General features: G+C 46.9%; 2 pseudogenes and 2 gene segments (V, D, J or C); 1 reads left to right on the top strand and 3 right to left on the bottom strand.

Annotated features, from left to right (window-relative positions):
- Positions 1 to 4,073: 4,073 nt before the first annotated feature.
- LOC147355803 (immunoglobulin lambda variable 5-39-like) lies at positions 4,074 to 7,217 on the bottom strand. The segment is given in 2 exon segments: positions 4,074 to 5,464; positions 5,581 to 7,217. Coding segments are annotated over 2 exon segments (453 nt in total).
- Positions 7,218 to 7,918: 701 nt separating this feature from the next.
- On the bottom strand, positions 7,919 to 8,501 carry LOC147355802 (immunoglobulin lambda variable 1-40-like). The segment is given in 2 exon segments: positions 7,919 to 8,254; positions 8,364 to 8,501. Coding segments are annotated over 2 exon segments (294 nt in total).
- Positions 8,502 to 12,732: 4,231 nt separating this feature from the next.
- On the bottom strand, positions 12,733 to 13,334 carry LOC147355801 (immunoglobulin lambda variable 5-45 pseudogene; annotated as a pseudogene).
- A 299-nt stretch (positions 13,335 to 13,633) lies between these two features.
- LOC147355800 (adenylosuccinate synthetase isozyme 2 pseudogene) lies at positions 13,634 to 15,734 on the top strand (annotated as a pseudogene).
- Positions 15,735 to 27,948: the final 12,214 nt, after the last annotated feature.

Raw genomic sequence — 27,948 nt, 5'->3', positions numbered from 1 at the left:
TTCTTAATTCTACTGGCCTCTGAGCGAGGCAGGGCCAGAACCAGTCTTTCTAATACTTATGGATCTCCACTGAGGGATTTTCATGTCTTAGCAGGACGTTCTACCTGTGAAACAGGGCAGGCTGAGTTATCAGAGCCATGGGTCAGCCTCACATCTGAGATGAGACACAGGACATGACAAGGCAGATCAGCTGTTCTCAGGAATCTCAGACGTGACCATAGACATGGTCAGACAGACCAGCAGTAATGCCTCCTGGGTCAGAGCCCCGGGAGAGCGTCTGCTTTTCCAGTGAGGGCCCCAGCAGCTTCTCTGCTCACTGTGCATAAAATCAATCCCACAGCAGCTGAGCACAGACACTCCTCAGCCAGAAATCGTCTCCCTCATCTCAGGACCAGGGTTTCTCTTCCCACCCGATTCTTCACTTGATGTGCACAGATCGGAGTGTGAGCATTCGGGATAAATCAGCTACTAGAGGGGTTCATGGATCCCCTGGGAAACAAAGGGAACCTGGAGAGGAGCAGAGGGATAACGAACTTGGGTCACATATAGACCCAGAGACCTGAGGCTTCTTGGGAAGGAAGGGGTTAGAGAGGTTCAAGGAGGGGCCGAGGAAGTGAGTGTCCAGTTCGGGAAGATCGGAAACACGTCCATGACCTTCTGACATGGTCATGACCATGCAGGTCAACAGTGCAGGTTTGTAGAGAGAGAGGCTCATGATTGGGGGAAAGTCATGAATGAGGTGAGCTGGAGCGGAGACTCTGAGCAAAGAGATGAGGAGCAGCGGGAGCAGGCTGAGGAGAGCTGGAGGGGTGCACGGGGTGGGCTCTGGGGGCTCCTCCCCTCCTCTCTTTGTGGGAAGAGGGTGGGGACTGACGACCACCTGACCCCTTCACCCTCCATTTCTGGGTGCTCGGCCCCGGGTGCAGCTTCACTCCCAGCAGGAGGCCTGGGGGCCGCGGCTCTGAGTCTGTCCCCTGAGAGGAAGCACCTGCCGCCACGTCCAACTCAGGCCGCTGAGCCCGGGAGCAGGACCAGCTCAGGGGACCATGTGGGTGTGGTGAGGCTTTGCCAGTTCTGAGCAGGTGCACAGCGCCCCCTGGTGGCGGATGTGGGGAACGTTCACGGCGGTGAGAGGGGGAGCAAGGTGCTGCTCAGCGGCTTGGTTCTCAATCCTGTCTGACTCTTGTGACCCCGTGGACTGTAGCCCACCAGGCTCCTCTGTCCACGGATTCTCAGGCGTGAACACTGGAGTGGGTAGCCGTTTCTTGCTCCAGAAGGTCTTCCCAACCTGGGGACAGAGCCCACATCTCTTATGTCCCTTGCATGGGCAGGCGGATTCTTTACCACTAATGACACCTGGGAGCCTTATGAAGAAGTAGAGGCTGCCTTTTTTCCTGTCACCAAACACTCTGTCAGTGAACAAATAAATGAATTAAATAATAAGTTTTACATGTCTTTGATAACATACAGAGAATTCTCTTTTATTTCCATGTATTTTATTTTCAAATGATCCTGACTACTTTTTCTCATGATTCTTTTTTTTTCGTTCATTTATCTCCTTTTCCTTAGGACCCAAGAGTGTTTGTATTTGCTCATCAAATAGATTTGAAGACTTATCCCTAAAAATATCTGTCACCTGATTTCCTCATCTGAGGCATCTCAGCATTAATGTCTATGCAATCTCACTTCCCTTCAATAATTAATTTCCTGGTTCTTGATAGAAGTGACGATTTTTACTGGATCCTGGACTGTGTGGAAATTGCTTGTAGAAAGTCTGGGTTCCATTTCCTTTTCCTTTAACAGGAGATGCTTCTGTGGCAGAAGCTCAGGGATGTGCGTTCACTGCCCAGTGACCCAGCAAGGGCAGCACTGACCCCCCTGCTCTGTGCTACCGACTCTGACCTGGGAGCCGGGGGCAACTGTAGTCAGCAGCTCCGTCATCCATGGGTGTATGACCACCCCTTGTGTACCGCTGCCCTAGCGAGGGGAGTTGAGCTGAGGGGGCAGCGGAGCTGCAATCAGGGCACACTCAGTCTGCTGGGTTCCGTGGTCTCAGGGACTCCAGGAAGGGAGGGGCAAACACCTTGCCCTGGGAGCCCCATGGCTGTGGGGGAAGCAGGTTTTTGTCTCCTTCTCTCTGGCCTGAAGCACTGTGCAAACTTTCAAGCCGTCAGCCCATGAGAAACAGTAATAATCAGTGTCGTCCTCAGCATGAACTGAGCTGGTCAGAGAGGCTGAGTTGCCAGACTTGGAGCCAGAGACTCGATCTGGGACCCCTGGGGGTCGTTTGCTAATTTCATAGGTCAGGAGTCTGGGGGCCTTTCCTGGGAGCTGTTGGTACCAGCTCACATAATAACCCCCAATGTTGTTGCTGCTTCCAGTACAAGAGATGGTGACCCTCTGACCCAAAGTCCTGAACACGGAGGCCGGCTGAGTTAGCCCAGCCTGGGCCCAGGATCCTGGAAGGGGGGACAGACAGAGATGGTGACTCGGGGGTCCAGACACGAGAGCAGGGAGCAGGGCCTGTGAGTCTTCCCCAGGCCCTTCCCCTGTCCCTGCATCCAGTCACCTGTGCAGAGAGCACCCAGGGTGAGGAGCAGAGGGGACCAGGCCATGGTGGACACAGTCAGGGCGTCCTGCCGTCTGTGGCCCCACAGCTGAGCAGAGCGTCCCCACAGCACTCCTTCCCCTCTTCATACCCTGAGAGGGGGAGGGTCCATTCATTCAAATGACTCCCACCCATCCGGCCCTGGGCACTGGCTCAGGCCCCTGTGCCTGAGGGTGGCCAGTGGGTGGGCTGGGGCGGGGCTGTGTGTGGCCCTGGGGTGGGAGGTCACAGCTGGGAGCCACGAGCAGAGGCCACCAGGCAGCGCCAGGGTCCCAGCTCCCATCCCCCTAACCACCCTCGGAACGGCCCCCGAGCGCCCCCTGGTGCCCTGGCCCAGACACACATCCTGTGACCCGGTGACCAGAGCCCTCAGGGAAGCCCCTGACCTGCTCTGTGCTCTGTCTCCTTCTTGCCTTCAGGCCAGGAGCCCGTTCTGTGTCCCCTGTGACCTCAGGGCCATCTGTGGGCTCCCCTCCGACCCTCAGGGTCAGTCTGTACACGACGTGCTTGGCAGCTCAGGGGTCAGGACTGAGGGGGCGTCTGGGACACATATTCCTTTTATCAGGGTCAGGTCAGGACAGTGACGACCCCATGGAAGCAGCCTCCCGACTGTGCAGGATGGGGGTGCTTTCTCCTTCATTAGAAATGAAGCAGTGCCTTACACACGCGCGCACACACACACACACACAGCTTGCTTCGAGGTCCTTTCCCTGTGGATAATAAGCATTTTGTTTTTATACTCCGTGACCCCACTGTACTAGTTCCTGGTCTCCTCTTTCCCAAGTTAAATAAAACATTTGCCACGTGTTCACTCCCCATAGGCTTGGAAAGCAGAAGCCACCTTTCTGAGGGAGGCTAACTCTGCTCCCAGCTCCCAGGACACGGAATGAAGGTGACTGTGGTGGCACCACCTGTGTCCAGGTGCCCGGATCAGCATCACCCCTGTCCTCCTCCTCTTTCATCCAAGGATAGGAGCCCCCAGTTGTCAAGGAAGCTGAGTGACGCGTCTGGAGCCAAAGGACCAATCGCGGCTCCTGAGGGCTGGAGACCCGCAGGCATCGTGGTCTGGGGTCTCTGCCTGGGACCTGTTGGTTCCCGGACACCTCACACTGCCAGCTCTGCCGCTCTTTCCAGGACTAGAGGACCTGAGCACTGAGCTGGACAATGGGCCCGGCTGAGACAGCGCAGACAGTGCTCAGGACTCTGTGCTCAGCTGGGAGGGGGCAGGTGGCACGTCACTGCTACAGAGCCTGACTCTGAGCAGGCAGAGTGACCCTTGTGTGGTGTCAGGAACCACCGTCCTTCCTTCTGACCTCTAAGGGCTCTGCCCCGTCCCAGCTGCTCACACCCCTCCAAGTTCTCAAGGGAAACAGGTATAAGGAAGCAACACTGTAAATAACGCAGGGCCTGCACATCCCGGCTACTCACTGTTTTCCTGGAAGAAAATATTTCACTCTTGCTCAAATTTTCTTTTATCTTTCTTGCTGAATGTTTATTGTTATCATACAAATACAGTCAAATCTTAAGTTTTTTTTTATTTCTGGGACCAAAGTAACACATTTTTGAACTACTTTTAAATTTACATAATTTTAAAGTTACATACTATTTTTAATAATTGTGGACTTGAACATTTCCCTATTCATTCTCATTAATTTTCAGCATAATTTCATATTTATGACTCATTGGAAAACACCTTTTGCTAGGAAAGATTGAGGGCAGGAGGAGAAGGCGATGACAGAGGTTGAGATGGTTGGGTGGCCTCATGGACCCAGTGGACTTGAACTTGGGCAAACTCCAGGATGGTGAGGGACAGGGAAGCCTGGTGTGCTGCAGTCCATGGAGTCAGACACGACTTAGCAACTGAACAACAAATTGCTTTACAATGTGACGTTGTGCTACTTTTAATGACTTATCTCAGTGACACTCAGGGTTTTGAACGACAGATGAGGAGTAACTGTTCACTGTGCCTTTAATTTCTCTTGCATGTTCGTCTTTTCAGGGCACAGCCTTCTGATCTTCCTCAGATTTATCTTTAAGTGTTTTCTATTGATTGTATCATACAAGTTAGTGGTTTTATTTTCAGAAACTGGAGGGTCATTACCTCCAGTAATGATAATACAATGATAATGAAAATACAATTCATTTCTGCTTATTGGCTTTTATGTCACAAAATCCCAAGTGAAACACTCACAGAAGCCTGTCTTATTGAGCCCTTGACCCTGAGCTGGGCCTGGCCTGAAACCACCTCTTCTGGGCTCAGCCAATGTCTTCATCGAAAAGTTTTTATCTCTGAACAAGCAATGTTTGCCCAAGAAAACCTGCATTGGATAAGAGTACTTAGCAATCTAAAAGCTAAACTGAAGCAAAAGATACAATATTATCAAATCTGCTGGTTTGAGGAAAATCGGTTGCTTGTCTAACATCTGACAGTCGGAAGTCACCCCCTGAACTAGACTTCATCCAAGCCACGAGCAGGGGTGAGTGGAGGAGGTTTCTGTCTCACTTCCTCACTGGTCTGGAGCTCCATGTAAGCGTTAGTGTCGCCATGCCACACAGCACAGTAGTAGTCGGCCTCGTCCTCGGGCTGCAGCCCAGAGATGAGCAGGAGCCCTGCATTGGTCGAGGCATCTTTGGATCCAGAGAAGCGGCTGGGGACCCCGGAGCCCTGGTGTTTATCCGAGTCTGATTTGAACCTCAGGAGGTACCGGAGAGGGTTCCCTGCCTTCTGCTGATACCAGTATATGCTATAGTTGCTAACATTGTAGCCACTGCTCAGGGTGCAGGAGAGTCTGGCTGATGCTCCCAGAGACGCAGAGACGGTGACCGGCTGAGTCAGCACAGGCTGGGAGAGGGAACCTGCAGACACAATACAGGGGAGATGGGGCAGGAGCTGCAGGAAAGGTTCCCAGAGTCTGCGCCCCAGGGGCTGATGAGGCTGGGACTGAGCCCTGGTGCCTGGGGCCTGTGCCTACCTGTGTAGTGAGAGAGGAACATGAGCAGGAGAGGAGTCCAGGCCATGGTGCTCACAGCTTCCTGATCCCCATAGTGGGGCTGGGCTGCCCCAGGTCTTCTTTTCTCGCCCAGCCTCTGCCAGAGGAGGGGCTGCCATGCAAATAGGGGTCCACCCAGGATCCGCCCAGCCCATCTCTCAGCCCTGATGCTGGAGCTCAGCTCACAGCCCAGACTCAGGGGGTGGAGGGGAGTTCCCTCTTGGGAGACCCTGGAGGAAGCACCTGCTGAGACCACATGACAGGGGACTCTGCAGCCAGAGACGACACACTGCTGAGTGCCCCCAGGAGTGCACGCGCCGCCCCCAGCCCAGCTCCAGGAGTCAGTGATGCTCCCTGAGCAGCTGTGGATGGACCCCAGGGCAGTCCCACAGCGCCGCCTGCTGGGCACATGTGAAAAATAAAAACAAAAAGCAAAAATAACCTCTAGAATTAAGGAGGTAAAATGCAAACTTTTCTAGGAAGGTGCATCGGTGAGCTAGTAGAGAAAACAAGCAAGATTAATTTCCTTGGAAAAATATGGAAATCTTACTATTGAATTAGCCCACAAAAAGACATAACATGCATTTCCTCACCTGAAATATGTAACAAACTTGAGCCACTACATTGTTCTAATCGATTTGCATTGTATGCATGTCTTTTTAAAAACATTGAAAAAGGATGCAATATTTCCTAGTTTTTTGAGAATTAGTTAAAACATTTGTACATATACCCAAAAAATTTATGAGGAAATATTACAAGCCACTAACATTAAGTATTGATCAAAATGTTCTAATCAGAAAGTTAACAAAAAATTCAAAATTTAAGAACTTGATACTGATACTGAATGTTATTTTTCCTATCTACAAGTTGTATTTTATATTAAGACATATTAAAAATACATTTAGAACCAAGAATAAAATCCATGTAAAAATAGAAACACCTAGACACAATTGTAGTACTGCTGGTACATACTCATTTACATACGTGTAATTTCATGCAGGAGGACTTAATGTCTCCATTAATTGGGAAAAATTAAGGGACAAAAATAATGCTAATCAATGTAAAGTAAAATTATGGTTTTGTGTTCAGATTAGATGTTCTTGTAACTTAGCTATTTAATAAAATTCATAAGATTATTTTCTTTTCTCAACATGTGTTTGTGAGAATCATCTCATATCAAACAAAATGTTCATACTAAATCCTTTTCCTATTATTCTAATGCGTGCATAATTGTGTAAGGAAAATAGGAAAATAGGTGACGAGAGGAACTGGTAAAGGACAGAACCATCAGCACCACCCTTGAAGGAGGGTGAGAAGCTGACAGGAAGCATGGATGCCCCATGCCTTGTGCCCAGATGCCAAGAGCGCAAGGCAGGGCAAAGGCCTCCAAACCCACATCCTGTCACTTTCCCTAAAGGACAGTCTAGGTTCAGGAGTGAGGACATGAAGGGAGGGGTCCAGGTCGTGGAGGAGGGCCCCCAGGACCCTGCTCTTGAGACGAAGTTGTTGACATGGAGAAAGTCCCTCCCCTGGGTCTCTTATCCTCTGTCCAGGTATCACTGCAAGTCAAGTTTACTGACATTTTTGTTGTGTAATTTCCCATCCATCCTAGCCTGGACCTCAGGTCTAGGCACTGCCCCCCCGGATAGAGAAGCGGAAGTAAGAGGCAAGACTGTTGCTCACAGCTGACAGCTCTCATGTCCCCTGAGGCCCAGGTGCAGGAAAGTCACTCTCCAGGGAGCACCCTGCTTCCCATGTGGGCAGAGGCCAGTGGAGGAGGTTCCCAGGCTGCCTGGCCAGGACCCTGGAGCCCTGGGTGAGCCTGAGAGGCTGTCACAGGAAAGGCGGGAGCAGCATCCTGGGCCTCAGCTCAGCCCAGTGATGGCCAAGGAGCCTGAACGCCAGGCTTGAGGCCAGGGAACCAAGCAGGGACCCCCTGCGTCCACTACTAGCCTCAGAGAGAAGGAGAGCTGCTGGGACCAGGACACATACTGGATGCTCTGATGAGTCCAGAGTCAGACAGAACTGTACTGTGTTCCTCTGGTTCTGACCCAACCCATCATGGACTCTGACCCCAGGGCACCTGGCCCTGGCACTGGGGATTTCTGCTCAAGTTGAGAAAATCAGACAATGTATTGCTGCAAAGGAAAGCTGGAGAAGGGGTGAATTAAGAAAGATGTGAACAGATTTTTCTGGACCAAGTTCCGTGGTGTGACTGAGCACAGTCTTAGGCCAAACATCAAATGAAGCGGCTGCCTTTGCAGAAGATGTTTCCGCCCCCAGAGCCCCGACTCTGAGAGGACAGAAGGTTTTTGTCTCACTTCCCTCCTGACCTGGAGCACTGTGGGACCAGTAAGACTGAGGTCAGCAGACGCACAGTAATAATCAGCCTCGGCCTCAGCCTGGAGCTAAGCGATGGTCAGGGTGCCTGTGTTGCCGGACTTGGTGCCAGAGAATCGGTCAGGGACCCCCGAGGGTCGTTTGTTACTATTATAGATCAGGGTTTTGGGGGCCAATCCTGGGATCAGTTGGTACCAGCTCACATGATTGCCACGCGAAACGTAGCTGCTGCTTCCGGTGCAGGTGATGGTCACCCTCTGGCCCAGGGACCCGGACACGGAGGGCGGCTGAGTCAGCACAGCCTGGCCCCAGGATCCTGGAAGGGGGAGAGACAGAGATGGTGACTTGGGGGTCCAGACACGAGAGCAGGGAGGAGGGCCTGTGAGTCTTCCCAGGGCCCTTCCCCTGTCCCCCCATCCAGTCACCTGTGCAGAGAGTGACCAGGGTGAGGAGCAGAGGGGACCAGGCCATGGTGGACACGGTCAGGGCGTTCTGCCTTCTGTGGCCCCACAGCTGAGCAGAGCGTCCCCACACCGTGCCTTCCCCTCTTCATACCCTGAGAGGGGGCGGGGACTTTCATGCAAATGACCCCCCAGCTCTCTGACTCCGCCCACCTCTCTGCCCCCACACCTTAGCTCTCTGACCCCCCAGCTCTCTGACCCCTCCCTGGGCCCCGGGTCAGGTCCCTGTGCCTGAGGGGGGCAGGGTGTGGACTGGGGCGCGGCTCTTGGGGCCCAGGGGTGGGAGGTGCCATCCAGGAGCCCTGAGCCGTGGTTGCCTGGCAGTGTCAGGGCCTGGGCCCAGCTCTCACCACACTAATCACCTCAGGAATTGCCCTCGAGCGCCCCCTGCTGTCCAGGCCCAGACACGCTTCCTGTGACCTGGTGACCAGAGCCCTCAGGGGACAGCTCCTGACCTGCTCTGTGCACTGTCCCCGCCTCAGAGCTCGTTCAGGGGCCTCCTCTGTATCCGCTGTGACCTCAGGGACCCCTGTGTGCTCCCCTCAGGCCCCTAAGACTGAGTCTGTCCATGGCTCCCTGGGCTCCTCAGGGTCAGGACTGAGAGTGCTTCTGGGGCACAAGTTCCTCTCGCATCGGGATCAGGTCAGGGCAGTGCTGGCCCCAGAGAGGCCCATCCCCTTCTGGGCAGGATAGCCGATCCCTCCTCTGTGTGTCCCCTCCCTGGTGGCCGGAGCCCTGCTTCCTCTGTGTGTCCCCTCAGCCGTGAGGAGGAGGGGCCTCTTCTCTGTTGAGGTGGGAAGGTGTAGGGGGAGAGGCCTGGGGTGGGACCCTTGATTCCTAAACGCCTGGATCTTTACTGTGTGCATAACTTCCCACACTCTGGACCCCATGCCCATGTCCTGTCTTATGAAGTGACCCCTCCTGGACGTCTCTCCTGCAGGCACAGGGCACAGGCTGCAGGGAGCAGGCCTGATGGTGCTCCTGGCCGTTTTTATTGAGACTCTGAAGGGCTCTGAGCAGTGTGTGTTCCCAGGGAGCCTGATATGTGGTGGCTGTTAGGACGAATTGTTCCAAGCAGTGGGTTCGAGAAGACACAGTTCGGGGAAAGTTTGGTTGGAGAAGAGGCCCTACTGTAGCTTGCCCCACACTGAACGTGTGTGTTACACTGTAGGTGTGTGACTGTGAGGTACCTAAAAAAAATTTATGTATTCATTATCTGGGTGCTGTCTTAGTTGTGGCTTGTGGGATGTAGTTCCCCGACCAGGGAAGAAACCAGGCTGACTGCACTGGGAACACGGAGTCTTAGCCACTGGACCACCTGGGAATTCCCTGAGACGGTAAATGTATGAAAATATGTTAATGGATTAGGGAAAATTTTAAGGTCATTACTTTACATACGTGCATGAGTTTAATTGAAGGGCAATCTATGTTTATTTCAATTTTTCATTGATAAGAGTTACATATCTGAAATATAATTATCTTTGTAAAGTTTTCTATTAAGAGAATATTAAATAAATGACACAAGACAGATCTTTTGAAATTTTTTATTAAGAAGTAAAACTTGAGTTTTACACAGATATTTGTATTATTAATTTTTTGGAGTCTGAGTGAAACAGAGCAGGAACCAGCCTCTTTCTGCCACTTATAGCATATCCACTGGGGGATTTTTATTTCTGATTAGGAAGACGTGAAGACCTATAAGACCTTTTAGAACTAACACCCAAAAAAGATATCCTTTTCATTATAGAGGACTGGAATGCAAAAGTGTGAAGTCAAGAAACACCTGGAGTAACAGGCAAATTTAGCCTTGGAGTACAGAATGAAGCAGGGCAAAGGCTCATAGAGTTTTGCCAAGAGAACACACTGGTCATAGCAAACACCCTCTTCCAACAACACAAGAGAAGACTCTACACATGGACATCATGGTCAACACCGAAATCAGATTGATTATATTCTTTGAGCCAAAGATGGAGAAGCTCTATACACTCAGCAAAAACAAGACCGGGAGCTGACAGTGGTTCAGACCATGAACTCCTTATTGCCAAATTTAGACTTAAATTGAAGAAAGTAGGGAAAACCACTAGACCATTCAGGTATGACCTAAATCAAATCCCTTATGATTATAGAGTGGAAGTGAGAAATAGATTTAAGGAACTAGATCTGATAGACAGAGTGCCTGGTGAACTATGGACAGAGGCTCATGATGTTATACAGGAGACAGGGATCAAGACCATCCCCAAGAAAAGGAAATGCAAAAAAGCAAAATGGCTGCCTGAGGAGGCCTTACAAATAACTGTGAAAAGAAGAGAAGCCAAAAAAAAAGGAGAAAAGGAAAGATATCTCCATTTGAATACAGAGTTCCAAAGAATAGCAAGGAGACCTAAGAAAACCTTCCTCAGTGATCAATGCAAAGAAATAGAGGAAAACAATAGAATGGGAAAGACCAGATCTCTTCAAGAAAATCAGAGATACCAAAGGAACATTTCATGCAAAGATGGTTTCAATAAAAGACAGAAATGGTATGGACCTAACAGAAGCAGAAGATATTAAGAAGAGGCAAGAATACACAGAAGAACTATACAAAAAATATCTTCACATCCCAGATAATCACGATGGTGTGATCACTTACCCAGAGCCAGACATCCTTGAATGTGAAGTCAAGTGGGCCTTAGGAAGCATCACTACGAACAAAGCTAGTGGAGGTGATGGAATTCCAGTTGCGCTATTTCAAATCCTAAAAGATGATTCTGTGAAAGTGCTGCACTCGGTATGCCAGCAAATTTGGAAAACTCAGCAGTGGCTACAGGACTGGAAAAGGTCAGTTTTCATTCCAATCCCAAAGAAAGGCAATGCCAAAGAATGCTCAAACTACCACACAATTGCACTCATCTCACACGCCAGTAAAGTAATGCTCAAAATTCTCCAAGCCAGGCTTCAGCAATATGTGAACCATGAACTTCCTGATGTTCAAGCTGGTTTTAGAAAAGGCAGAGGAACCAGAGATCAAATTGCCAACACCCACTGGATCATTGAAAAAGCAAGAGACTTCCAGAAAAACATCTTATTTCTGCTTTATTGACTATGCCAAAGCCTTTGACTGTGTGGCTCACAATAAATTGTGGAAAATTCTGAAAGAGATGGGAATACCAGACCACCTGACCTGCCTCTTGAGAAACCTATATGCAGGTCAGGAAGCAACAGTTAGAACTGGACATGGAACAACAGACTGGTTCCAAATAGGGAAATGAGTACATCAAGGCTGCATATTGTCACCCTGCTTATTTAACTTATATGCAGAATACATCATGAGAAATGCTGGGCTGGAGGAAGCACAAGCTGGAATCAAGATTGCCAGGAGAAATATCAATAACCTGAGATATGCAGATGACACCACCCTTATGGCAGAAAGTGAAGAGGAACTAAAAAGCCTCTGATGAAAGTGAAAGAGGAGAGTGAAAAAGTTGGCTTAAAGTTCAACATTCAGAAAACTAAGCTCATGGCATCTGGTCCCATCACTTCATGGCAAGTAGATGGGGAAACAATGACAGACTTTATGTTTTCGGGTTCCAAAATCACTACAGATGGTGACTGCAGCCATGAAATTAATAGAGGCTTACTCTTTGGAAGGAAAGTTATGACCAACCTAGATAGCATATTCAAAAGCAGAGACATTACTTTGCCAACAAAGGTCCATTTAGTCAAGGCTATAGTTTTTCTGCTAGTCATTTATGAATGTCAGTGTTGGACTATAAAGAAAGCTGAGCACCGAAGAATTGATGCTTTTGAGCTGTGGTGTTGGAGGAGACTTTCGAAAGTTCCTTGGACTGTAAGGAGATCCAACCAGTCCATCCTAAAGGAGATCAGTCTTGAGTGTTCATTGGAAGGACTGATGCTGAAGCTGAAACTCCAATCCTCTGGCCACCTGATGCAAAGAACTGACTCATTTGGAAAAGACCCTGATGCTGGGAAAGATTGAAGGTGGGAGGAGAAGGGGAGGATAGAGGATGAGATGGTTGGATGGCATCACCAACTCAATGAATACGAGTTTGAGTAAACTCCAGGAATTGGTGATGGACAGGGAGGCCTGGCGTGCGGCAGTCCATGGGGTCGCAAAGAGTCGGGCACAACTGAGCGACTGGACTGAACTGAACCGAGGACAGTGTGTGTCACAACACGGCAGTCTGAGCTGTCAGAGCCGTGGGTGGGTCTCAGATCTGAGATGAGGGGCAGTACATGACAGGAGACTCAGAAGTGACCACAAGAGGTTAACCAGAGCGAGAGTGGAACAGCAGTGATGGGCATGGCAGGGAGGACACAGGGGCGCAGTGCCTGTTCAGCCTTGTGCAGTGCGAAGCACCTGGTAAATACCAGTGTTTTGGGGACAGTAGCAGTTATAATCAGCCTCATCCTGAGTCTGCAGCCCAGAGATGAGCAGGAGCCCTGTGTTGGCTGAGGCAGCCTTGGATCCAGAGAAGTGACTGGGGACCCCAGAGCCCTGGGGCTTATCCGAGTCTGACTTGAACATCAGGAGGTACCAGGGAGGGCTCCCTGCCTTCTGCTGGAAACAGGACATTTGGTAGCCACCAACACGGTACCCACTGCTCAGGGTGCAGGTGAGTCTGGCTGATGCTCCTGGATATGCAGAGGGGGATGCCGGCTGAGTCAGCACAGGCTGGGAGAGGGAACCCGCAGATACAGACACAGGGGATACGGGGCAAGAGCTGCAGGAAAGGTTCCCAGAGTCTGCGCCCCAGGGGCTGATGAGGCTGGGAACTGAGCCCTGCCCGGGGCCATCCCTACCTAAGCAGTGAGAGAGAAACACAAGAGGAGAGGAGTGCAGGCCATGGTGCTCACAGGACCCTGGTCCCCACAGTGGGGCTGGGCTGCCCCAGGCCTCCTTTTCTCCCCCTGACTCTGCCAGAGGAGGGGCGCCATGCAAATAGGGGTCCACCCAGGGCCCGCCCAGCCCATCTCTCAGCCCTAATGCTGGAGCTCAGCTCACAGCCCAGACTCAGAGGGTGCAGGGGAGTTGCCTCTTGGGAGCCCCTGGAGGAAGCACCTGCCAAGACCACACAGGTCCCTGCTCACGGGTCTCTGCACTCAGACAGGACACACTGCTGGGTACCCCCAGGAGCACAGGCTCTGCCCCCAGCCCAGCTCCTGGAGGGAGTAATGCTCCCTGAGCAGCTGTGCAGGGACCCCAGGGCAGTCCCACAGCGCCCCCTGCTGGTAACATGTGGGGAAAATTTGCAGAAAAAGGGAATGAAGTTCAGTTTTCTAAGAAGGTACATTTGTTGTAGTACAGAAAATAAGTAAACAGTGAAGATGCTTAGAAGAAACAGACTATTTTGTCATGAGATTACTCCACAAAAAGACATAATGTATCCTTATTTAGAATAAATATCTAGCAAACTTTAGGAGTTATATGCTTCCCATACATTGGATTTGTATTTGTTTAAGCATTGAAAAATATGTAAAATTTGTGGTTCTCTGAGAAAGCAGTTAAAGTGTTTTACATACAACCTATAAATAAAGCACATAAGAGAGGAATTTATAGGACTTCCCTTGTTTTCCTGTGTTTAAGGATCTGCCTGTCGATGGAGGGGACATGGTTGCAGTGCCAGAAGCAGGAAGCTCCCACATTCTGCAGAGCAACTCAGCAGGAAAGCCGAACTGCTGAAGCTCCATCCCCTGGAGCTGGTGCCCTGCAGCAAGAGAATCCACCCCAATGAGAAGCCAGTGCTCTGCAGTGAAGAGCGGCCGCGCCGCCCACAACCAGAGCCCAGGAGCAGTGAAGACCCCGCACAGCCATCCGTCAATCAACCAATAAAGTGTAAAAAACAACCTGACAACCAAACCAGTAGAAGGGGACATTGCAGACCACGGTCGTTAAACATCGATCCAAGTCCTCTTGACAAAATGAAACATTAGAAAAGTAGAAAAATCCTAATATCAGGTTAAGACACTGACAGTGTTACCAAATGTTATTTTTTTGAATATAAGTTATATTTTATATTAAGACTCTCAAACATAGATTTACAGAGCAATCCAGTTCACATGCTCCCAGCCGCCCCCGACCCCTTCGGGCTCTTCTCGTGTCTCTGGGGCCTGGGCGTTTGCCAAGACCAACCTGGGGGCATCCTCCTCGTCCAAGGTGACTGAGGCCGTCCCAGGGAGCAGCCTGGGGGGAACCTGGCGAGCCTGGTGCTTGGCGGGCAGTGGGACCACGAAGCCAAGGGGAAGGTGCTGGGTCTGCTGGTGAGGACACCAGCACGCTGTGCCACCGCCAGGGAGGAAGTAATGCTGCCTGAACAGCTGCAGATTCTGTGGAGGGTGACTTTCGTCTTTTACCCAGTGGAATCATCACCCAGTGGAACAACTCAGGCTCCCAGTGGAGCCTGAATGTTACTGCATTCATTGGAAATGATGTGGTGATTCATCTAGCTGGATTGTGTGAGAAAGCAGAAAAAAATGTTCAAAAAGGGAAAGGTCTGGAAGGCTGGACAAAGGCTTCTCATACGGGACAGAGCTCATATTGTGCTTGATTTTCATCAAACAGCTGATGGTATCCAGGAACAACAGAGAGGAGAACAAGCAAGAAAAAATTTGGGTACCACAAAAAGGGCATTTGCCCTGTTTGTTCTTCCCCAAAGGACCAGAGTGGACTTTAGGATATGCCATCTTATTTCCGACTTTGATGGCTTTTCTGAGAGGTTCCAAGTTCTGGCTAACCACTACAAATCTATAAACCCCACTTCGGAAATAGACATTGAAGACGAATTCCAAAAATTCAAGGGTTATATACAAAGGATGAAACCAACTGCTAGATATATGGAGTTTATTTCCTCTTTCGAGCTTTCAAAGAAAGACCATCAAAGAAAATCTTGGTAGAAGGTGCAAATGCAGCACTGCTAGATATTCATTTTGAAAGTTATCCTTTCAAACCTCTTTGAACTGTACAGTTGGAGGTGTCTGTACTGGCTTGGGTATGCCCCCTTAAATGTTGGAGAAGTGTATGGAGTTGTGAAAGCTTATACAACTAGAGTTGGGATTGGTCCCTTTCCTACAGAGCAAGACAATGCAATTGGAGAATTATTACAAATAAGGGATAGAGAGTTTGGTGTAATTATAGGAAGGAAAAGAACATGTGTCTGGTTGGACATTGTTTTGATTAAATATGCTCATATGATTAATGGATTTACTGCATTGGTACTTAAAACTTTTGATATTTTGGACAAATTTATGGAAATCAGAGTTGAAGTTGCATACAAGTTAGATGGTGAGGTTATAACTCATTTCCCAGTAAACCAAGAACTCTTAAATAAATGGACTTAAATGTAAGACAAGGACATTTAAGGAACATTTAAGGACTTTTAAGGAACTACCTATTAATGCCCATAATTGTTTGATTTATTGAAGATGAAGTTCAAATTCCAGTTAAATAGATTTGCTTAGATAAATCCAGAGTCTATGATTCAACTCTTTTAAGGATTTCCAGTGATACAAGAAGCATTCCTGGAGCGGTGGGGAAAGGACTTTCTTAAATATTTCATTTATGATCTACGAAATCTGAGAATAAAGACACTGAAATGAGGTTTAGTCCCAACAGTTGCTTCAAGTCTTTCAAGATGGATGACTGGTATGGAGATAACAGTCTGGCAATTTGTCAATTTCCATAGCTGGCATGATTGCCAAATCATTTGTTGCTCCTCCTGCTCATGGTGCCATATTTTCTTTTAATTTTAATAATAATATAATCAATGTTGTTTGAAATCTAAAATAGAATTACTTTCAAAAATGAAGTTTTCCTTCATTATTGTTGTGTGTTCATAGGTTTTATCTCTATTGAAAAGTAAGAATAATTAATGCAGTTTTGCACAAATATTTGTACATTCTGATCATTCAATTCTGTCACTGTAATCTTTGCTGTTCAAAAAATGATAAGAGGAATCCTGTAAATGTTTGTAGTGATATAAATTCTGTTTAAGTTTTGAACTGTTCATTTTCCTTTGAGACCGCTGCAAATTTGAACTTTGGTGGTAGGCATGCATTATACTCAAGGGTCCTTTAATTTGTACAAAACACAAAACGTGTTTCTCTCTTTGAATTATGTAACACATTGAACATTTAATTAAATGTTAAAAGGAAAAAACTGTCCCCTAGAATAACTATTGCAATGTTAAAAAAAAAAACTTAGTCATTAAAAGACTTGTTGTGATAAATAAATAAATATAACACCAATAATAGCAAAAACTACATCATATTGAAACACCTAGACATCTTAGTAACATCCTAGTATACGCTGAGCACGCACACCTAACTCCACACAGGTCACCCTACAGAGCCTCTGCCCACAGCTCTGTCTCCTCCTCTGCCCAGATGCTCCCAGGATCCACCCTCTCCTAGAGACACCTTCTGATTCTCAGCTTCCAGCAGCCCCTCCCCGACACAGACTCAGCTAAGACCTCACATGGACCAGGAGGTGGGAACCAAATCTGAACTATTGGGTACAGACCAGGAGTTCTGGGGGATGGGCCTCACGGGGATGAGGGTCCCCATCACGGAGGAAAGTTTCAGAGAGCCCTGAGTGGTTTCCCCACTGGTTGGCCCACCACCCATTCTGAGACTCAGCATTTTGGCCCGTGCTGGCCATGGGCACCTCCTCTAACCTCTGGGATATCCTAGCCCCCATTCAGAACGGCCCACTGTACAGCTGAGGGGCATTTCTAGGTCCACCCTGGGCACAGGGATATGCTTACATTGGGACTCTTGTCTCCTTGGAAACTGACCTTATTCCAAAATGTGCATCTCTGTTAGCTGTGGCCCCACAGTCCAGACCTGCCTGCAGTGCAAATCCTACGTGTATGTGAAAGGACAGTGAAAGAGAGCAGAACACTCGAGTGGTGACATGGGGTACTCTGTGAGCCATACGCTCAGGGTGAGGACAGGAGCTCAGGATTCAGGGTCACCTGCCATTGGTCTGAATTCCCCTGTGAGCAGCACGGCTGCCATCCCAGCTGAGCACAAACAGTCAGCCACATCCTCAGGCTGGAGCCCAGGGATGGTCAGGGGTCCTCACGGACCTGGAACCGGAGACCTTCTCTGAGATGATAAAGACTGCTTGTGACTCCTGTGGGTCAGGAGTTTGGGGACCTGGCCAGGGTATGGCTGCAGCCAAGATGCAGAAAATAACAGAAACTAGGACATACTGAGGCAAAATCTAAGAGAAAATAAAAAAGAGTTTCTGAAGTAAAAATGTACAGAAAAAATTTAGTTTATGTGATAAAATCGGAAAGAGGTTCAGATGTAAAATCTCGAAGAAACTACAGGGTTCTGAGGAAAAACTCTGAAAGTAAGAGGATATGAGTTAAAATCTGTCAGTAAGAAACAGGGTCTGAGGAAAAATCTAACAGAAACTAGAGGGTACTGAGGTTAAATCTGAAAGAAATTAGGGTGTTCAGAGGTAAAATCTGACAGAAAGTAGGGGGTTAAGAGGAAAAATCTAACCCAAAACTAGGGGCTAGAGATAAAATTTGAGAAACTAGGGGGTTCAGGGGTATAATCTGAGAAACTACATAAAATTGACAGAAACTAGGGCATTCCAAGGTAAAATCTGACAGAAACAAGGGGGTTCTGAGGTAAAAACTCATAGAAACTAGGGGGTTCTGAGGTAAAATTTGACAGAAACGAAGGGATTCTGAGGTAATATCTGACTGAAACTAGGGACTACTGAGGTGAAATGTGACAGAAACTAGGGGCTTCTGAGGTGAAATCTGACAAAACCTAGGGTGTTCAGAGGTAAAATCTGACAGAAACTAGGGGATTCTGAGGAAAACTGATAGAATCTAGGGGGTTCTGAGGTGAAATCTGAGAAACAAGAAGGTTCTGAGGTAAAATCTGACAGATACTAGAGGATTCTGAATTAAAATCTGACAGAAAATCAGGAGATCTGAGGTAAAATCTTACAGAAACTCAGGGGAGTCAGAGGAAAAATTGGACAGAAACTAGAGGATTCTGAGGTAAAAATCTGAGTAACAAGAGGGCTCTCAGGTAAAATCTGACGGAAACTAAAGGGTTCTAAGTGAAATCTAACAGAAACCAGGGAGATCTGAGGTAAGATCTGACAGAAACTAGGGGATTGGAGGTGAAATCTGACAGAAATTAGGGATTACTGAGATCAAATCTGACAGAAACTAGGGGTTTCTGAGGTAGAACCTGAGAGAAACTAGGATTTCCTGAGGTGATAACTGACAGAAGCTATGAGCTTCTGAGGTGAAATCTGACAGAAGCCAGGGGGTTCTAAATAAAAATCTAACAGAAACTAGGGGGTTCTGTGGTAAAATCTGACAGAAACTAGGCAGTTCTGAGGGGAAATTTGACAGAAACTAGGGAATTCTGAGGTAAAATTTAACAGAAACTATAGTCATCTGAGGTTAAAATCTGGCAGAAGCTAGGGGGTTCTGTGATAAAATCTGACATAAACTAGGCGCTTCTGACATAAAATCTGACGTAAACTAGAGGCTTCTGATGTAAAATCTGACATAAACTAGGGCCTTCTGACGTAAAAATCTGACAAAAACTAGGAGGTTCTGACATAAAATCTGACAGAACCTAAGGGTTCTGAATAAAATCTAACAGAAACTAGGGGATTCTGAAGTGAGATTGACAGAAACTATGGTCTTCTGAGGTAAAAGCAGACAGAAAGTGGGATTCTGTTGTAAAGTCTGACAGAAATTAGGGTGTTTATGGTAAAATCTGACAGAAACTAGGGAGTTATGAGGTAAAATCTGACAGAATCTAAGAGGTTCTGTGGTAAAATCTGACAGAAAATAGGCATATCTGAGGTAAACTATGACAGAAACTACAGGGTTCTAGATGATATATGACAGAAGCTATGGAGTTCTGAGGTAAAATCAGACAGATCTAGGGGCTTCTGAGGTGAAATCTGATAGAGACTACAGGCTTCTGCGGTAAAATCTGACAGAAACCAGGGGGTACTGAGGTAAAATGTGACAGAAGCTAGAGGGTTCTGAGGTGAAATCTGACAGAAACTAGGTGGTTCTGACATAAAATCTTAAAGAAACTAGGGGCTTCTGAGGTAAAATCTGACAGAAACTATGATATTCTGAGGTGAAATCTGACAATCTATGGGGCTGTTAGGTAAAGTCTGACAGAAACTAGGGGTTTCTCAGATAAATTGTGACAGAAACTGGCAGGTTGTGAGATAAAATCTGAAAGACTTGGTGGTTCTTAATTAAAGTCCAATCGAAATAAGGAGATGGTCTGATATAAATCTGACAGACAAAAGTGATTCTGAGGTAAAAATTTACGGAAACAAGGAGTTTCTAGGTAAAATCTGACAGAAAGTAGGCAGTTCTGAAGTAAAATCTGACAGAAACGAGGGGGTCTGAGGTAATATCTGACAGAAACTGGGAAGTTCTGATTGGAAAACTAACAGAAAGAAGGAGGTTCTCAGCTAAAATCTTAGAGGACATACAGAGTCTTCCTGTGATCCGAAATGGCACAGGCCTATCAGGAAGCCACACGGCTGAGGACAGAGACTTCATGCCCCTCCCTTTGTGTGTAAAGTAAATTCATCATAGCAAGTGCTCTATCTGAACTATAAATGATCCCAGTGTTATTGAGTTGAAGCCCACTCTGCTCGTCAACTGACGGGCCAATGAATTGGAGGAGATGTTTTATGGCAAGGAATACGACTTGGAATGCTCGCTCATTGAGAAGATGACATGTGAATGTCTCAAAATAACCAACTCCTCAAGGTCAGAATGCCAGGTTCTTTTATATAACAAGAGGACAACATGGTGAGGAACTACAGTCAAAAGGCAGAATAGAGAGGGATAGGCTGTGAGGAAGCAAAGTAAATAGGGCCACCAGTCTTTAAAACATCTCGATGAAGGGCCAACCTTTGGAAGGACTGTGTTAATCTCTTCCTTTCACAGGTGAGCAAGGTCAGATTATCTCTCCGTGACCATAATAAAGGCACTGTAGTTTAACGATCAGTCAAAGGGGTAGGGTCTTCCAACTGTCACTTTTCAGTCAATAAATCATATCTGACTCTTTGTCCCCCAACAACTGCAGCACACCAGGCTTCCCTGTCCATCGCCAACTCACGGAGCTTGCTCAAACTCACGTCCTTCGAGTCGGTGAGGCCAACCAACCATCTCATCCTCTGTCACCCCCTTCTCCTGCCCTCAATCTTTCCCAGCATCAGGGTCTTTTTCAATGAGTTGGCTCTTTGCATCAGGTGGCCAAAGTATTGGAGACTCAGCTTCAGCATCAGTCCTTCCAATGAAGATTCAGGATTGATTTTCTTTAGGATTGACTGGTTTGATTTCCCCCAAGGGACTCTCAAGGGTCTTCTCCAACACCACAGTTCAAAAGTATTAATTCTTTGGCCCTCAGCCTTCTTTATGGCCCAAATCTCACATGAGTACATGACTACTGGAAGAAACATAGCTTTGATTATAAGAAACTTTGTCAGCAAAGTGATGTCTCTGCTTTTTAATACGTTGTCTAGGTTGGTTATAGCTTTTCTTCCAAGGAGCAAGCTTCTTTTAATTTCCTGGCTGCAGTCACTGTCCACAGTGATTTTGGAGCTCAAGAAAATAAAATCTGCCACTGTTTTCACCTTTACCCCATCTGATTGCATGAAGTGATGGAACCAGATGCCATAATCTTGGTTTTCTGAATGTTGAGCTTTAAGCCAGGAAAAGGCTCTTTTCAAATGAGTCAGCTCTTTGCATCATGTGGCCCAAGTATTGGCGTTTCAGCTTCAACATCAGTCCTTCCAATGAACACCCAGGACTGATCTCCTTTAGGATGGACTGGTTGGATCTCCTTGCAGTCCAAGGGACTCTCAAGAGTCTTCTCCAACACCACAGTTCAAAGGCATCAATTCTTCGGCACTCAGCTTTCTTTATAGTCCAACTCTCACATCCATACATGACTACTGGAAAAACCATAGCCTTGACTAGACCGACCTTTGTTGACAAAGTAATATCTCTGCTTTTTAATATGCTGTCTAGGTTGTTATAACTTTACTTCCAAGGAGTAAGCCTCTTTTAATTTCATGGCTGCAGTCACCATCTGCAGTGATTTTGGAGCCCCCAAAAATAAAGTCTGACACTGTTTCCACTGTTTCCCTATCTATTTGCCATGAAGTGATGGGACCGGATGCCATGATCTTAGTTTTCTGAATGTTGAGCTTTAAGCCAACTTTTTCACTCTCCTCTTTCACTTTCATCAAGAAGCTTTTTAGTTCCTCTTCATTTTCTGCAATAAGGGTGGTGTCATCTGCATATCTCAGGTTATTGATATTTCTCCTGGCAATCTTGATTCCAGCTTGTGCTTCCTCCAGCCCAGTGTTTCTCATGAGGTACTCTGCATATAAGTTAAATATGCAGGGTGACAATATGCAGCCTTGACATACTCCTTTTCCTATTTGGAACCAGACTGTTGTTCCATGTCCAGTTCTAACTGTTGCTTCCTGACCTGCATATCGGTTTCTCAAGAGGCAGGTCAGGTGGTCTGGTATTCCCATCTCTTTCAGAATTTTCCACAGTTTATTGTGAGCCACACAGTCAAAGGCTTTGGCATAGTCAATAAAGCAGAAGTAGATGTTTTTCTGGAACTCTCTTGCTTTTTTGATGATCCAGCAAATGTTGGCAATTTGATCTCTGGTTCCTCTGCCTTTTCTAAAACCAGCTTGGGAAAGATTATATAGAAGAGGATCTGACTCAAATCTGAAGCTACAGGACAGCCAGACCAAGGAGCTCGTGGTGGTGATAAGGAGGAATCGCAGGTGGAGAAAAGTCACACATCAGTGAGAACACAGTTTGCCCAAATCCCCTGGAGCAAGCTGAGTGGTTTGTCAGCCGTCTGGCACACCTGCAGTCTCAGGAACGGACGTCACACAGCACCCCCTGCTGGCCATCGGGGCTGCCCCCTCTGGCTGCTGTGATAACAGGACACGGAGCAGCGTTCTTTTTGTACTGCCATTTTTTCCTAATGTCACTGTCTCAGATTGCGTGAGTAGAGGCCTCAGAAGATCCACAGCTGGAACGCTGATGCTTTCACATCTGAAGTTTTATTTCGATAGAAGCATATTATTTTTTAACTGTCAATCTCTGTCAACTGTACCCCTACAGCTCCAACCTTGCCTGCTGTCTCCAGACACTGCACACGTATGTGAAAGGTCAGTTAAAGGGTACAACAGAAACACATGGGAAATTACCCTGTATGCATGTTTTTTTAAAAGACTTATATGGACCATTTTAAAAATTTTCATTGAATTTGTTACAACATTGCTCCTTTTATGTTTTTTAGGGGGTGGGTGGTTGGCACAGGGCATGTGGGGGTCCTAGCCTCCTCACCAGGGATCGAACCCATACTCCCTGAATTGGAAGGCAAAGTCCCAACCACTGGACCACAAGGGGAGTCCCCAGCCTGTGTGCATGTTGAGGGGCACAGGGAAGTTGGGCCAAAGAAGCCTCAAGCAATCTGATGCCTAGGTTTGGATCCGTAGGCTGTCAGGTGGTCTTCATGGCAGAGAGAAAGAAAGATCCCTGGAGTGAGCTGTCAGGCCAAGGGCAGGAAGAAGGCGACTGATGATCTTGGTGAATGGCCACTCAAGGTTAGAGAGGTGGACCCTCTGAGCACGTGACTCCAGCATCTCCCATTGGAACAGAAAAGAAAAATCTGGAAATAAGTCTATCCCCTTAGTTAAACCTTGTATTCCTTTTTACCAATTTTTACTCTGTGTAAATGTATATAACTTTAAGTTGCTGCAAATATATTCACAACGATAAGTATACACTTACCAATTGTGTAGGTCCAGTCACTTTTACTCATTATTTTCAATGCTCCTGAATAACACACACTCTTGTCAGTAGGAACTCACCTCTTGTCTTTTCATGGGCCAGTTAAACAGTGCTCTGTGAGTTTCCCCAGGTGACTGGTGAGGCTTGGGGAGCTCAGGGTTTGTGTCTCAATTCCCCCCTGGCCTGAAGCACTGTGTGAGCTCAGACTGCTGTTCCAGGCTTAGCAGGATTAACCAGCCTCCTCCTCCTCAGTTTGGAGCCCAGAGATGGTCAGGGAGGCCACCTGCCTGACCTGGAGCCAGAGAATCAGGCTGAGACCCCTATTATGTTCTAGTATACTGGGCTTCTCTGGTGGTCCAGTGGTTAAGAATCTGCTTGCCAATAGAGGGACATTCAACCTCTGATGCAGGAAGACTCCACATGCCGCAAAGCAATTAACCCCATGAACCACTACTGAGCCTGCTCACCGAAGAAACTGTGCTCCCCAACACAGGAAGCCATTGCGATAAGAAGCCCGGGCAGCCCAGCTAGAGAGTAGCCCTTGCTCTCCACAACTAGAGAAAACCCAGGCGCAGCCACGAAGATCCAGCACAGCCAGAAATAACTAACTAAATAAATTAAAATTTTTAATATATGCATAAAAATTATCACTTTCACTTTCATAGCCACTTTCCTAGTGGCTCAGATGGTAAAGAATCCACCTGCAATGTGGAGACCTGGGTTCAGTCCCTGGGTTGGGAAGATACCCTGGAGAAAAGAACGGCTACCCACTCCAGTATTTTTGCTTGGAGAATTCCATGGACAGTACTGTCCATGGAGTCACCACAGACTACATATTATAAATTGTATATCATATATAATATGATATGGTATAATGTAAATTATATATTGTATTATATATATAATACTATCCAATAATGATGCCCTTGGGGATCCAAAGAAATAAAATTCTGCACCACAGAAGACCACAGAACCAAGCTATTTATTTTAGAACAATAAATCTCAAGAAAAATTGAGTATGGCTCCCAGTCTTCTGCTGAATAATTCATAGATCATCACCTATGACTGATGTCCCTCCTCATGGGGACACAGTTGCAAAGTCCCCAGTGGGGAGCAAAAGTCTCCTGCCCTCAGGCTTGGGGTTTGTCCAGCTGGGAGCAGCTAAAAGCAGAGTATACACGATTAGTTCCACAGCACCCCCTGCTGGTTCAAGTTGAACTCCCTCTACCCACAGAGCTGGTAATCCTGGGACCTCTTGTTAAGGATGTTACTGATGCTGAAGCTCCAAAACTTTGGCCACCTAATGCTAAGAGCCACCTTCAGACCCTGATGCTGAGAAAGATTGTAGGCCAAAGGAGAAGAGGACAGCATAGGATGAGATGGTTGGGTAGCATCACCAACTTAATGGACATAAATCTGAGCAAACTCCAGGAGATAGTGAAGGACAGGGGAGCCTGCCATGCTGCAGTCCATGGGGTAGCAAACAGTCAGATACGACTTAGCAACTGAACAGCAATAATGAGACACTGCAGCTCACATCATTTTCATGACTCCAACAGATCAAGCAATGTCCTGGCCTTAATGTTGCAACAATAAATACATGACTCTTTATATGACTTTACATGACTCTGTTTGGTCTCCCAAAGGAGGAGGAACTTGTTCTAGTTCTAACAAGTTAGCAGAAAGAATGTTTTAAGGAGAGGAAATAGAAAGCATAAAGCCTCTGCTGCAGTTAAGGTCAAGGGACACCCAGGAGGTGGCAGAAGTCTGCGTTGTGTGCCATTTGCTGATGGTGGTGGTAAGGGGGGGAAAGCCTAGGCAGATAAAGAAAGGAACAAGAGAGGCCTGTATGGGGGGAGGGAGGGGTGCTTTATGTGACAGGTAGCAGACAGAGGCATTGTGACTGCGGCAGTGAGGTGAGGACGCAGGGGGTGGAGGGAACCATTCCCAAGGACCAACCTAGACCCCTACATGCAAATGCAGGGCTTTTAATCGTTTGATTTGTTTATTTACTTTTGGCTGTGCTGGTCTTCATCATTGCACGGGCTTTCCTCTAGTTGCAGAGAGAGGGGGCTACTCTCTAGTTGCCGTGCACGGGCTTCCCACTGTGGTGGCTGCTCTTGTGGAGCATGGCCTCTCGGGTGGCCAGGCTTCAGTAGCTGCAGTGAGTGGGCTCAGTAGTTGCAGCTCCCAGGCTTTAGAGCACAGGCTTCGTAGTTGTAGCGCACGGGCTCAGTTGCTCCTCAGCACGTGGGATTTTCCCGGACCAAGGATCGTACCCAGGTTTTCTGCACTGGCAGGAGGATTCTTTACCACCAGCCCACCAGGGAAGCCCCAAACAAACACAACTGTCAAGCCAACTCTTCTATATAGATCTCCCAGAGAAGGCAGGAGAACTCGCTTCTCTTCTAGGGTAATAAAGTAACAAAGTTCCTTTATTAATTTTTCAGACTGGTCAATGTTCAGGAACTGTAGACTCACAGGTCTCTGAGGTATCCTGGTTTCCAGACTCCTCCTCCTCCCTCCCCCTGGGCCTGAGATGAGAGAATGTGAGTGCACGGCTGCAGGAACTAGAGAGGCTGAAGCCAAACAGCTTCGAGAAGCAAGGGCTTCAGAAGGCCAGGATGTGGCACCTTGAGCCTCCGTCCTGCGCACAGGATGAGGTAGGAGCCCAGAAGGCAAAAACTCCAGGCCTGTAGGTGGAAGACAACGTGATGCCCAAGAGAAATTCCTTACTCAGAAAGAAAAATGATCCAAAGGAGACCTGCTGCTTGGTGGGTTTATTTATTTGGTGAAGGAAAGTTATAAACATGAGCTTTCCAAATCCTTTCCCGCATGCTGTATGAAGGTTTTAGACAGGTGCACCGGTCTCTAAAAAGCGACATTTTCTTACTTTACTCTAAGGTCAAAGTTTATCTTTTTTCCTAGTGAGATCCATCTTTTATGCTCAAAGTTTAGTTAACTTGCAACTTCTATGGTGGCCCAGTGGTTAAGGGTCCATCCCGCTAGCAGGGGGCATGGGTTTGATTCCTGGTCTGGAAACTAAGATTCCACATGCTTCAAGACAAAAAAAAAAAAAACAAAAAACTATTTTTAAATAAATAAATAAAGTGATTAATTAAAGTGTGCAGTTTGATGAGCTTTTTTTTTTTTTTTTAATATTTAGTTAACTTAGCTGTACTCCTATTTTCCTGTATGGGGGGCCCATTTGATTTCCCTCTTGGTTCCTACTGAGGCTTTTATTTCATCTGTGTTACTTCTTGACCTGCGTTTAAATGGTCAGAAATGCTGACAGATGTTGCAAAGGAAAGGACGGATACTTTACCCAGGATAGGGTTTCTGGGAGGGTGTGGGGGGTGATAGTAATGACCTGATGAGATGCCTCAGTCTACAGAACTCCACTATAATCATGAAATGGCCAGCAAAATGGTGGCCTAAGATATTGCAAGATTTCATTCCCCAACAGAAACATCAAAACAAACAAAGCAGAATGCTGTCTGAGCTCTGGAAAACAGTGAAAAGTTGACGGCAATCAAGCAAATGTTCCATCAAGAAAAAGTCATCTTTAAAATGGTACGGGGTTCATGAGGTGACATCAGCAAGACGATGGAACAGAAGCTCTCCAGCTAGTCTTCCCCCTCAGCAACAGAAATTCGGTATGGCTCCATGGGCAAACGTGCTTTTGGGAATCGTGTGACTCCCTGATGGAGTCCAGGACCAGGGAGGGGCACTTTTAGAAGGTGAGCCCACGCCAAGGTCATTGACTCACTGACTGGGGTCCCAGGTACAGACCTGAAAACAGATGCAGGAAAAGCATTTGACACCTTTTAATGATTAAAAACTCTCAACAAAACAGGTGCTGAAGGAACTTAACTCAACCCAACGAAAGCCATGTCTGACAAGCTCATAGCTAACATACTCAGTGGTGAAAAGCAGAAAGCTTTCCTTCTAAGATCAGGAATCAGACAAGGGTGCCCACTCTCACCACTCCTAGTCAACATAGTACTGGAGGTACTAACCAGAGCAATTAGGCAAGAAATCCTAAGAACTCCACACACACACACACACACACAAAAGTTATTCAAACTAATAAACAAATTCAGTAAAGTTGTGGGATATAAAATCAACACACAAAAATCAGTTGCATTTTTAAACACCAACAATTAACTACCTGAAAAATAGATAAATGAAATAATCTCATTTACAATAGCAGCAAAAAGAATAAAATAGTAATAAATTTAACCAAGGAAGTGAAAGATCTGTATACTGAAAACTATAAAACCTTGATGAAAATAACTGAAGAAGATATAAATAAATGGGAAGATATCCCACATTCATGGACTGGAAGAATTAATATTGTCAAAATCTCATACTACCAAAGCAATCTAGAGATTCAATGAAATCCCCATTAAAATATCAGTGATATTTGTTCACAGAAATAGGAAAAAATATCCTGCCACTAAAGTTTTCAAATAGATAAAGAAATCTTGAGAAAGAAGAACAAAACTGGAGGCATGACACTCTGGGATTTCAAACTAAATTACAAATGTATAGTAATCAAAATAGTATAACATTGGGATAAAAAGAGATACATTGGCCAATGGACCAGAATCAACAGCCCATAAATAGACCCCAGAAAATGGTCAATTAGTCTTTGACAAGGATGCCAAGAACACAATGAAAAAGGATAGTCTCTTTAAGTGATCCTG

Source organism: Bos grunniens, chromosome 17 (assembly GCF_055505025.1).
Source record: "Bos grunniens cultivar Pamir isolate PY7600 chromosome 17, Bosgru_T2T1.0, whole genome shotgun sequence".
Lineage (NCBI taxonomy): Eukaryota > Metazoa > Chordata > Mammalia > Artiodactyla > Bovidae > Bos > Bos grunniens.
Note: the sequence above shows the minus strand (reverse complement) of the source record. Positions and strands in the feature narration are given on the sequence as shown.